Here is a 13,072-nt window from a genome sequence, read left to right as displayed (position 1 = left end):
GATATGCCAACTACACTTTAATAAAACTGGGAAAAAAGATGGAAGATGTAAACACAAAAATGTTAAACATGAAACCAATAATATGTAAGTAACCTACTGATTTTTTGTAATTTTAAATTGTCTATTGTAATTCAAAAAGCAAAGACCAAAATCTTTGATCAGTATTTTGAAAATATTCATAATAAAATACAAAAGCAAGGTTCAAGACAATGTTTTCAGTATTCCATCTCTTTTGTAAGAAAGAGAAGAAAATATGAATGCATGTACATTCTTCTCACTTTCAAAGAAACAAATGATGTCAAATGAACAACAACAACAACAAAACATACAAATTATTACCTACAGAGGAAGCCAAGAATGGGGTAAAAGGGATACAAATGAAAGTCAGACTTCTCTGTTCAGAGAATAAGAATAGATATCATCTACCAGTGTCATTAAAAATCAAGATTTTCATCATCAGATGAAAAATAAAAGAAAAACAAATTGTGAGAAAAAGAAAAATAAGAGAAAATAAAATTGAAATAAAAGAAAAAGACAGTGAAGGAACAGGGAAGCCTGGCATGCTGCAGTCTATGGGGTCGCAAAGAGTCAGACACAACTGAGTCAGTGAAGAACCCACAAGCTTTGATTCTCTTTGACATCCATCACAGGAAAACGGAGTTTGGAGCAGGAGTCCTACCAAGTTAAGGAGGCTCAGTAAATACCTAAGGCTCCCTCAGAACCCGTGCAGTGTCAGGCCTGAGAAATAAAGCCCATTTCAGGACAAAGACAACATGCTATGTCATCAAGGGGAAAAGGAGTCAGTCAGTTCAGACGCTCAGTTGTGTCCGACTTTGTGATCCTATGGACTGTAGCACATCAGGCTTCCCTGTCCATCACCAACTCCCAGAGCTTGCTCAAACTCATGTCCATTGAGTCAGTGAAATCATCCAACCATCACATTCTCTGCTGTTCCCTGTTCCTCCTGCCTTCAATCTTTTCCAGCATCAGGGTCTTTGCAAATGAGTCAGTTCTTCGCATCAGGTGACCAAAATATTGGAGTTTCAGCTTCACCATCAGTCCTTCCAATGAATATTCAGGACTGATTTCCTTTAGGATGGACTGGTTTGACCTCCTTGCAGCCCAAGGGACTCTCAAGAGTCTTCTCCAATATCACAGTTCAAAAGCATCAATTCTTCGGTGCCCAGCTTTCTTTATAGTCCAACTCTCACATCCATACACAACTACTAGAAAAACCATAGCTTTGTTGGCAAAGTGACATCTTTGCTTCTTAATATGCTGTCTAGGTTTGTCATAGCTTTTCTTTCAAGGAGCAAGTGTCTTTTAATTTCATGGCTGCAGTCACCATCTGCAGTGATTTTGGAGCCCAAGAAAATAAAGTCTGTCACTGTTTCCATTGTTTCCCCATCTATTTGCCATGAAGTGACGGGACCGGATGCCATGATCTTCGTTTTTTTAATGCTGAGTTTTAAGCCAGCTTTTTCACTCTTCTCTTTCACTTTCATCAAGAGACTCTTTAGTCCTCTTTGCTTTCTGCCATAAGGGTAGTGTCATTTGCATACCTGAGGTTATTGATATTTCTCCCGGAAACCTTGATTCCAGCTTGAGCTTTAGGTAGCCCAGCATTTTGCATGATGCATTCTGCATATAAGTTAAATAAGCAGGATGACAATATACAGCTTTGACGTGTTCCTTTCCCAATTTTGAACCAGCTGGTTGTTCCATGTGCAGTTCTAACTGTTGCTTCTTGACCTGCACACAGGTTTCTCAGGAGGCAGGTAAGGTGGTCTGATATTCCCATCTCTTGAAGAATTTTCCAAAGTTGTTTGTGATCCACACAGTCAAAGGCTTTAGTGCAGTCAATGGAGAAGTAGATGTTTTTCTGGAATTCTCTTGCTTTTTCTATTATCCAACAGATGTTGGCAATTTGATCTCTGGTTCCTCTGCCTTTTCTGAATCCAGCTTGAACACGTAGAAGTTCTTGGTTCACGTACTGTTGAAGTCTGGCTTGGAAAATTTTGAGCATTATTTTGCTAGCGTGTGAGATGAGCACAACTGTGTGGCAGTTTGAACATTCTTGGGCATTGCCTTTCTTCAGGACCGGAATGAAAAAAATGGACCCTTTTCCAGTCCTCTGGCCACTGCTGTGTTTTCCAAATTGACTGACGTATTGAGTGCAGCACTTTCATAGCATCATCTTTCAGGATCTGAAATAGCTCAACTGGAATTCCATCACCTCCACTAGCTTTGTTTGCAGTGCTGCTTCCTAAGGCCCACATGACTTCACACTCCAGGATGTCTGGCTCTAGCTGAATGATCACGCCATCACGGTTACCTGGGTCGTTAAGATCTTTTTTGTATAATTCTGTGTATTCTTGCCACCTCTTCTTATATCTTCTGCCTCTATTAGGTTCCTACTGTTTCTGTCCTTTATTATGCTCATCTTTGCATGAAATGTTCTCTTGGTATCTCTAATTTTCTTGAAGATATTTCTAGTCTTTCTCATTCTACTGTTTTCCTCTATTCCTTTGCATTGATTATTTAGGAAGGTTTTCTTATCTCTCCTTGCTATTCTTTGGAACTCTGCATTCAGATGGCTATATCTTCCTTTTTTTCCTTTGCTTTTCACTTCTCTTCTTTTCTCAGCTATTTGTAAGGCCTCCTCAGACAACCATTTTGCCTTTGTGCATTTCTTTTTCTTGGGGATAGTTTTGATTACCACCCCCTATACAATGTTACAAACCTTCATCCATAGTTCTTCAGACACTCTGTTAGATCTAATTCCTTGAATCTATTTGTCACATCCACTGTATAATCATAAATAATTTTATTAAGGTCCTGAGTAGCCTAGTGGTTTTCCCTACCTTCTTCAGTTTAAATCTGAATTTTGCAATAAGGAGTTCATGATCTCAGACACAGTCAGCTCCTGGTCTTGTTTTTGCTGACTGTATAGAGCTTCTCTATCTTTAGCTGCAAATAATATAATCAATCTGATTTCAGTATTGACCACCTGGTGAGGTCCATGTGTAAAGTCGTCTCTTGTGCTGTCGGAAGAGGGTGTTTGCTATGACCAGGGCGTACTCTTGGCAAAACAAAGTCTTTGCCTGCTTCACTTTGTACTTCAAGGCCAAACTTGCCTGTTACTCTAGGTATCTCTTGATATCCTACTTTTGCATTCTAGTACCCTATGATGAAAAGGACATCTTTTTTTGGTGTTAGTTCTAGAAGGTCCTGTAGGTCATCATAGAACTGGTCAACTTCAGCTTTGGCATTAGTGGTTGGGGCATAGACTTGGATTACTGTGATATTGAATGGTTTGCCTTGGAAATGAACAGAGATCATTCTGTCATTTTTGAGACTGCATCCAACTACTGCATTTTGGACTCTTTTGTTGACTATGAGGGCCCCTCCATTTCTAATAAGGGATTCTTGCCCACAGCAGTAGATATAATGGTCATATGAATTAAATTCTCCCATTATAGTCCATTTTAGTTCATTGATTCCTAAAATGTCTGTGTTCACTTTTGCCATCTCCTGTTTGACTTACCTTGGGTCATGGACCTAACAATCCAGGTTCCTATGCAAAACTGTTTTTTACAGCATCAGACTTTACTTCCATCACCAGTCACATTCACAACTGGGCACTGTTTCTGTTTTGCATCTGCCTCTTCATTCCTTCTGGAGCTATTTCTCCACACTTCTCTAGTAGCATACTGGGCACCTACTGACCTAGGGAGTTCATCTTTCAGTGTCATATCTTTTTGCCTTTTCATACTGTTCATGGGGTTCTCAAGGAAAGAATACTGAAGTGGTTTGCCATTCCCTTCTCCAGGGACCATGTTTTGTCAGAACTCTCCACCATGACCCATCTGTTCTGGGTGGCCCTACACGGCACTGCTCATAGTTTCACTGAGTTAGATAAGGCTATGATTCATGTGATCAGATTGGTTAGTTTTCTGTGATTGTGGTTTTCATTCTGTCTGCCCTCTGATCAAAGAGGATAAGAGGCTTGTGGAAGCTTTCTGATGGGAGGGACAGGCTGTGGGGGAATCTGGGTCTTGCTCTAATGGGCAGGGCCATGCTCAGTAATGCCAAAGAATGCTCAAACTACCACACAATTGCACTCATCTCACACGCTAGCAAAGTAATGCTCAAAATTCTCCAAGCCAGGCTTCAACAGTATGTGAATTGTGAACTTTCAGATGTTCAAGCTAGATTTAGAAAAGGCAGAGGAACCAGAGATCAAATTGCCAACATCTGTTGGATCATTGAAAAAGCAAGAGTTCCAGAAAAACATCTATTTCTGCTTTATTGACTATGCCAAAGCCTTTGACTGTGTGAATCACAACAAACTGTGGAAAATTCTTCAAAGATGGGAATTCCAGACCACCTGACATGCCTCCTGAGAAATCTGTCTGCAGGTCAGGAAGCAACAGTTAGAACTGGACATGGAACAACAGACTGGTTCCAAATTGGGAATGGGGTCCGTCAAGGCTGTATATTGCCACCCTGCTTATTTAACTTATACACAGAGTACATCATGAGAAACGCCAGACTGGATGAAGCACAAGCTGGACTCAAGATTGCCAGGAGAAATATCAATAACCTCAGATATGCAGATGAATGCCATCCTTATGGCAGAAAGTGAAGAACTAAAGAGCCTCTTGATGAAAGTGAAAGAGGTGAGTGAAAAAGTTGGCTTAAAGGTCAACATTCAGAAAACTAAGATCATGGCATTAGTTCCTATCACTTCACGGCAAATAGATGGGGAAACAATGGAAACAGTGACAGATTTTATTTTCTTGGGCTCCAAAATCACTGCAGATGGTGACTGCAGCCATGAAATTAAAAGACACTTGCTCCTTGGAAGAAAAGTTATGACCAACCTAGACAGTATATTAAAAAGCTGAGGTATTACTTTGCCAACAAAGGTCCATCTAGTCAAAGCTATGGTTTTTCCAGTAGTCATGTATGGATGTGAGAGTTGGACTATAGAGAAAGCTGAGTGCCAAAGAATTGATGCTTTTGAACTGTGGTATTGGCAAAGACTCTTGAGAGTCCCTTGGGCTACAAGGAAATCAAACCAGTCCAACCTAAAGGAAACACTCCTGAATATTCATTGGAAGGACTGATGCTGAAGCTGAAACTCCAATACTTTGGCCACTTGATGCGAAGAGCTGACTCATTTGAAAATACCCTGATGCTGGAAAAGACTGAAAGCGGGAGGAGAAGGGGACGACAAAGGATGAGATAGTTGGATGGCATCACCAACTCAACGGACGTGAGTTTGAGTAAGCTTCGGGAGTTGGTGATGCACAGGGAAACCTGGCGTGCTGCAGTCCATGGGGTCACAAAGAGCTGGACACCAGTGAACTGAACTGAATGCTCAGTAAATTTTTAATCCAATTTTCTGTTGATAAGTGGGGCTGTGTTCACTCCCTGTAGTTTGGCCTGAAGCCAAACTATGGTAGGGGTAATGGCTGTAATGGAGACCTCCTTCAAAACGACTTAGGCCAGCATGCCGAGGCTCCCAGGACTGTTGCATTCAGTGCCCCTGACCCTGCAGCAGGCCACTGTTGACACACATCTCCACCAGAGACTCCTGGACACTCACAGGCAAGTCTGGCTCAGTTTCCTGTGGGGTGACTGCTCCTTTTTCCTGGGTCCTGGTGCTCATGAGGCTTTGTGTGTGCCCTCCAAGAGTCTGTTTCCCCAGTCCTGTCGCAGTTCTGTAATCAAATTCCACTGGCCTTCAAAGTCAAATTCCCTGGAGGTTCTCAGTCCCTTTGAAGGATCCCCAGGTTGGGAAATCTGTTGTAAGTCCTAGAACTTTCGTAACAGTGCAAGAACTTCTTTGGTATAACCGTTCTCCAGTTTGTGGGTCATTTGCTCAGTGGCTCTATGGCGGAGCTAATGGCAACCTCCTCCAGGAGGATTTATGCCGCATGCTGTGCCTCCCAGGTCTGCTGCAGCCAAAGCCCCCTCCCCATGGCAGTCACTGCCCACCCGTGCCTCCACAGGAGACAGTCAAACACTCAAAGGCAGGTCTGGCTCAGTCTCTGTGGGGTCTCTGGGTCCCAGTGCACACAAAATTTTGTTTGAGTCCTCTGAGCATCTCTGGTGGGTATGGAGTTTGATTCTAAATGTGATTTCACCCCTCCTACCATCTTGTTGGGGCTCCTCCTTTGCCCTTGGACGTGGGTATCTTTTTTTGGTGGGATCCAACATTCTCCTGTCGATGGTTGTTCAGCAGTGAGTTTCAATTTTGGAGTTCTCACAGGAGAAGATGACAGCATGTCCTTCTACTCTGCCATCTTAAGCCCATCTTAAGAAGTCTCCAAAGTACTACAAACCAAGCCTCCCAAAGCAAAGACTGATTATACAGTGGCTCCCTATCACAACCCCCAGGGTAGCATGAACAATATTAGACAAGCAAAGAAATGAGCATGTATTAAAAGGCCAAGAAAACAGCAGCCAACAGAAATTGAACCCAAGACTGCCCAGATGGTGAAGTGAACAGCAAGCATGCGTGCTGAGTCCCTTTAGTCGTGTCTGACTCTTTGTGACCCCATGGACTGTAGCCCTCTAGGCTCCTCTGCCCATGGGATTCTCCAGGCAAGAATACTGGAGTGTATTGCCATGCTCTCCTCTAGAGAATCTTTCCAGCCCAGGGATCGAACCCACGTCTCTTACGTCTCCTGCACTGGTAGGTTGGTTCTCTACCATTAGTGCCACCTAGAAAGCCCCTGAAGTTGTATAGGCAAAGACTTAAAAGCAGCTATTATAATACCAAGTTCAAAAACTTAGAAGACTGCTGTAGCAAGTTTTTTTTTTTAATTTATTTAAAGAAGAATCTCACAAAAGAAAAGAAAGCTATTTAAAAAAAATAAAAGAAACCTTTGGAAAAGAGCAATTTTAGAACCAAAAATTAAAACAAACAATAATTTTATTAGTGATATGTTTACCATGCCTACTCAGTAACATTGTGCTGGAGGTCCTACTTACACAGTAAGACAAGAAAAAGGTGTGGGTTTCCCTGGTGGCTCAGTGGTGAAGAATTCACCTGCCAATGCAGAGGACATGGGTTTGACCCCTGATGTGGGAGGATCCCACACCCCATGGAGCAACTAAGCTCACGTACCACAGCTACTGAGCCCATGCGCTCTACAGTCCATGCTCCTCAACAAAAGAAGCCACTGCATCACAACCAGAGCGGCCTCTGCTCGCCACAACTAGAGAAACACCCATGCAGCAATGAAGACCCAGGACAGCCAAAAATAAGTGATTACAAAATAAACATTGTTAGGAAAATCAGAAAAGAAGACAGAAAAGTGTTTCTATTCACAATAAGAATATATATGGAGAACATTCTAAGGAGCCTACAAAAAATATACTAGAACTAACAAGTGACTTTAGCAAGGTTTCAGGGTACAAGGTCATATAATAAATTCAACTGTATGTCTATATTAAAAATTGGAAACTTAAATTTAAAAAACAGTGCCATTTGCAACAGCACCAAAAAGCAGGAATTACTTAGAAAGAAATCTAACAAAATCTGTATGCTAAAAGGTACAAAACACTGATGAAAGAAATCAAAGAAGGCCTGTAATGCAGACATACTGTACCCATGGAATGTTAAGATTCTGATTTCCCCTCAAAATGCAGGAGTTAAGAAATCAACGAACTATTTCTGAAATTCTTATTGGAAGGCCAATGGAACTAGAACAGCTCCTATAATTCTGAAAAAGAACAACACAGTTGGAACATTCACGCTATCTGATTTTGAGACTTAATAACCTCAGATATGCAGACGACACCACCCTTATGGAAAACTAAAGAGCCTCTTGATGAAAGTGAAAGAGAGAGTGAAAAAGTTGGCTTAAAGCTCAACATTCAGAAATCTAAGATCATGGCATCTGGTCCCATCACTTCATGGCAGATAGATGGGGAAACAGTGGAAACAGTGGCTGACTTTATTTTTCTGGGCTCCAAAATCCCTGCAGATGGTGACTGCAGCCATGAAATTAAAAGACATTTACTTCTTGGAAGGAGATTTATGACCAACCTAGACAGCATATTAAAAAGCAGAGACATTACTTTGCCAACAAAGGTCCATCCAGTCAAGGCTATGGTTTTTCCAATGGTCATGTATGGATGTGAGAGTTGGACTATAAAGAAGGCTGAGCGCTGAAGAATTGATGCTTTTGAACTGTGGTGTTGGAGAAGACTCTTGAGAGTCCCTTGGACTGCAAGGAGATCCAGCCAGTCCATCCTAAAGGAGATCAGGTCTGGGTGTTCATTGGAAGGACTGATGCTGAAGCTGAAACTCCCAATACTTTGGCCACCTGATGAGAAGAGTTGATTCATTGGAAAAGACCCTGATGCTGGGAAAGACTGAGGGCAGGAGAAGAAGGGGAAGACAGAGGATGAGATGGCTGGATGGCATCACTGGCTCAATGGACATGGGTTTGGGTGTACTCCGGGAGTTGGTGATGGACAGGGAGGCCTGGCATGCTGTGGTTCATGGAGTCGCAAAGAGTCGAACACGACTGAGCGACTGAACTGATAAACCTGCAACAATCAGAACTGTGTGGTACTGGAGAATGTACAAATATATAAATCAACAGAACAGAATCACACATATGTGTTCAACTGATTTTCAATAATGGCAAAAAGGCAATTCAATGGAAGAAGGATAGTTTTTTTCAACAAATGATGCTGAAAAAATTAGACATATATGCAAAAAAAAAAAATGAACCCTGATCCATTCCTCATAACGTATATAAAAATTAACTCTGAGGGATCATTTATCTAAATGTAAAGCACAAAACTATAAAAATTTTTTGACAAATACATGGGGTGAGATCTTTGTGACAGTGGGTTAGGCAAAACTTTCCTAGATAAAACACTAAAAGTACAATTTGTATAAGCAAAAATTGATAAACTGGACTTAATCCAAATTTAAACCTTCTTTTAAACTTAAAGCTCTTTGAAAGACATTGTTAGAGGAATAAAGAGATAAACCACAAACTGGGGCAATATTTACAAGTCACATATCCAAATAACTTTATCCAGAATACATAAAGAACTCTTCAAAGTCAATAAGAAAACAACCGCCATGTCAGAAGAAAGGGCAGACCTGAAGAGATACTTGACAAAAAAAGACAGATGTATGGGGAAAACAAGCAATGGAAACATGATTTAGAAACAATTGAGTTAGCCTTCAACTGGTAATTGTATAAACAGTCACCTATCCATACAACAGAATACTACTCAACCCTAAAAAGTGCCACAAGGTAGATAAGCCTGTAATGCCTTACGTAAGTCGAAGCAGCCAAACTCAAAGGCTACATACCACTGTGATTCCATGTGCACAATCCCATTTTTATGACACTCTGAAAAAGGCAAAATTAACAAGGACCGAAGACAGATCAGTGGTTGTCAAGGACAAGAGGTGGGGAAAAGGAATGATACAAAGGAGCACAAGACAATTCAGGATGTGAAGAACCTGTTCTGTATGTTGATCATGATGATGACTACATGACTATGCATTTTTCAAAATATCACAGAATTCTATATTAAAAATAATAAAACATTTTATGAGTAAAAAAGATACGAGGCAAATATGGCAAAATGTTAAAATTTGGCAAAGCTAGGTGGCAGATGTCCAGGTGTTTATAATATTTTCTATGCTTTTTTATATGTCTAAAGTATTTCCTGATAGAAAGTTACATTTTTAAATTATTTTTACTCAAAAGTAATGATTTTTTAATAATAAAAAAAACTTCTTATCCTCTGATGTGGCATCACCTATGCAGTATTTTTACTAAAAATTTCCAACCTGAACACCATCATGAGAAAACTGACAGACAAATTCAACTTGAAGGATATTTTGCAAAACAACTGCCTAGCAGGAGTAACTCTGTAAGTTTCAATGACATCAAAGATACAAAAAAGTCAGAGAGCTAACTCAAAATAAAGGAGACTAACAGGTCATCACAACTAAATGTATAATTTTTTATTGGATCCTGGATCAGTGAAAACAAGTTATAAAATATATTACCTGAGCAACTGGAGAAATTTGAGTATGGACTATGTATTAGTATTGTTTTACCAACATTACATTTCTCAAGTGTGATAATTATACTATGGTTATGTAAGAGAAAGTCTTTTGTTCTTAAGAAACACATGCATAAGTATTTAGAGTTCACAACTTATTCTCAAATGGTTCAACAAAAGAAGTCAACAATTCTATAAAATAAAGAAATATGGGCTTCCCCATTGGCTCAGTGGTAAAGCCTACAATACAGGAGTCGCAGGAGATGTGAGCTTGATCCCTGGGTGGGAAAGATCCTCTGGAGCAGGACATGACAACCCACTCTAGTATTCTTGCCTGGAGAATCCCATGGACAGAGGAGCCTGGTGGGCTACAGTCCAAGGGGTTGCAAAGAGTCAGACATGACGAAGAAACTTAGCGTGCATAAAGAAATGTGCAAATATGTGCAAAAATGTTAACAAAAAATGTGCAAGAATGTTAACAATTTTGATGCTAGGTATAGAGTATATGGTTATTCTCAAATATTGCTTTTGTAACCTGTTTTCAAGGAATTTGAAACTACAAAATACCACATTGAAGAAAGGTGTTTTTAAAAAATTTTAGACGTTAAAAAATTTTTTAAGGTCTTTGAAGTTTAATACTTAGAAGTTTCTAGAATGTTTAAATTTTTTTTAAAAAAATCTGCTACTAAAGAAAAACAGACTCACAGATACAGGAAACAAGCTAGTTGTTACCAGTCGGGAGAGGAAGTGGGGCCAAAAAAGGATTAAGGGATGAGACACAAATTACTATGCGTAAAATACATAAGCAACAAGGATATCTTGTACAACACAAGAAATTACAACCATTATTTTGTAATATCTTTTAATGGAGCATGATCTATAAAAATACAGAATCACTGTGCTGTGCTCCTGAAACTAATAAAATACTATAAACTAAAAAAAATCTGCTACTAGAACCTAAAAGATGTACAAAGGATGAGTTTTACCAGCCAGAATAATGGTATCAAACTGCAACTTCTTCCCTGTGCTTGCTTTCCCTGCTGGGCTCACAATTCCCCCCACCTCCACCTCTTTTTTTTTAAATTAGTTAATTTATTTTAATTGGAGACTAATTATTGTACAATATTGTAGGGGTTTTTGCCATACATTGACATGAATCAGCCATGGGTTTACATGTGTTCCCCATCCTGAACCCCCCTCCCACCGCCCTCCCCCATCCCAACACTCAGGGTCACCCCATCCACCTCTTACACCAAGGTCAGGGCCTCCTGCTTCCGGCCAGCGCCATAGGTAAAGCTGCCCACACTCAGTCATCACCTTGCACATTTTTTCCCCCTGCATGTCTACATAATTCCCATTAGATAAATCCCGACCCAGGTACTGAACCCACGTCTCCCACATTGCAGGCAGATTCTTTACCATCTGAGGCACTAGGGAAGCCCTTTGAAAAATATGATCTATGTACAATTTTGGTCCACTTTCTTCTCCTTACCTCTACCATTCAAACTTGAATACTTTGCTTTTGCTCAAGTAAAAGTAGGATTAGCTATCCAGCATGAGAAATACCCCACACCACTAAATTAATATGATTTAATTGAATTAAAGTGTGTTCTTTATTATTTCTCAGGAATACTAACTTATCTTTCCTAACTGTCGTTTTCCTTTACCTTCATTTATCTGAGTAACTATGTAATGAGTGCGTCTTTTCCCACATTCAGTAACAGGAGTGGATTAAGTGTAATTTAGAACATCAGTAGCTGGACTCATCATTAATCATCAATTCATGTTCAGTTCCCCTTAGTATACAGTATTTGCATAATGACTTCAGATGTTTCAGTCAAGTTCACGTTCCAACATCAATTATAAGAATTAAGATGTTAATTTGAAAACGTCATAGAAATGCCAGACTATATACACTTGGTCCACTTTTGGTCATGCTGTCGTGAGAAGCCCCTGGACAGACACTGCTTCAATCTCAATCCAGCCTCCAGTGGGCCAAGCACCCCCCTGGTAAGCAGCTCCAACAGAAAAACCACTCTTCACATTGTGGATTTCACCGACAGTACTTAAGTCACACACTCAGCCAGCAGAAGAGTTGTTTCTATCCACCTTAGTGAGGTCCCAGCCTGCAGCTTTCAGAGTCCCCTGTCCAACGGGGATGGGGGCCCGCCGGAGAGGACCCGCATCCGGGGAGAGGACCAGGTCTACACCCTGCGGACGCGGGGCGGAGGGGACGGCGGCTCCCCCTGCGCCGGTCCCGGACCGGGTGCGTGGGAGGAGGTGTCAGACTCCGTCCCTCCCCCCGAAGTTCTGAATACAAGACACCTAGTTCAATCTGAATTTCGGAGGAACAACGAATAACTTTATTCCTAAGTACGTCCCAAATACTGCATGGAGCACCCCCTCAATGAAAATTTCCCGTTGTTAATCTGAAAAGCGTCCAGGAGGAGCCCATCCGGAATCCCTTCGCGCGGGTCCCCACGGGGCGGCCCCTGCACCGGAGCGGGTGAACGGCCGGGCCCGGGGCTTCGCGCTCGCTCACCTTAAGCACCAGGACCTGGAGCATCTTCCCCGCGCCTCGCCGGCCGCCCGACGGCCTCGCCCTGGAGAGACGCGCACGGCCGCGGCCTCGCCCCAGTCCTGCTCTCCTTGTCGCTACTCCCTCGCGACGAACTTTGGAGGCGAAAACCTGCAGGGCCGGCGTCCGAGGGGGGCCGCGCCTCCTCCCGGGTCAGCGCCGCGGAGCCCGCGAGCCCAGCTCCGGCCACGCACCGCCGCGAACAGCGGGCGACTCGCCGCGCTCCCACCCGGATGCCGCCGGCGGGGGTGGGGGCGGCACGCTCCGACGCCCGCACCGCCCCCAGCCGCCCAACCCCAGGCCGCAGAACCCCCGAGACTTCCAAAAACCACAGGGACGCCAACGGCCGGACAACCGCCGCCGCCCCGCGCACGGCGCCCTGGAGGTGGGGGCAGAGGGGCTGGGGGGTCGGGGGGCGGAGCTTCGGGGAGGGGC

The 13,072-nt window shown here is 42.4% G+C and overlaps 1 protein-coding gene across 6 annotated transcripts in view; it reads right to left on the bottom strand.

The window, feature by feature from the left end:
• TDRD12 (tudor domain containing 12) overlaps positions 1–12,817 on the bottom strand; it is a 76,077-nt gene extending 63,260 nt beyond the window's left edge. For 5 of the 6 annotated variants that reach the window (XM_065925735.1, XM_065925738.1, XM_065925739.1 and 2 more), the window contains exon 1: positions 5,615–5,738. In XM_065925735.1, the coding sequence (XP_065781807.1) occupies positions 5,615–5,677 (63 nt within the window). In that variant the 5' untranslated portion in view covers positions 5,678–5,738. Of the gene's footprint in view, positions 1–5,614; positions 5,739–12,601 lie in introns of those variants that run through there. The other variant, XM_065925737.1, reaches the window with a different exon arrangement.
• Between the last annotated feature and the right edge of the window lie 255 nt (positions 12,818–13,072).

This window comes from Muntiacus reevesi, chromosome 2 (genome assembly GCF_963930625.1).
Source record: "Muntiacus reevesi chromosome 2, mMunRee1.1, whole genome shotgun sequence".
Lineage (NCBI taxonomy): Eukaryota > Metazoa > Chordata > Mammalia > Artiodactyla > Cervidae > Muntiacus > Muntiacus reevesi.
Note: the sequence above shows the minus strand (reverse complement) of the source record. Positions and strands in the feature narration are given on the sequence as shown.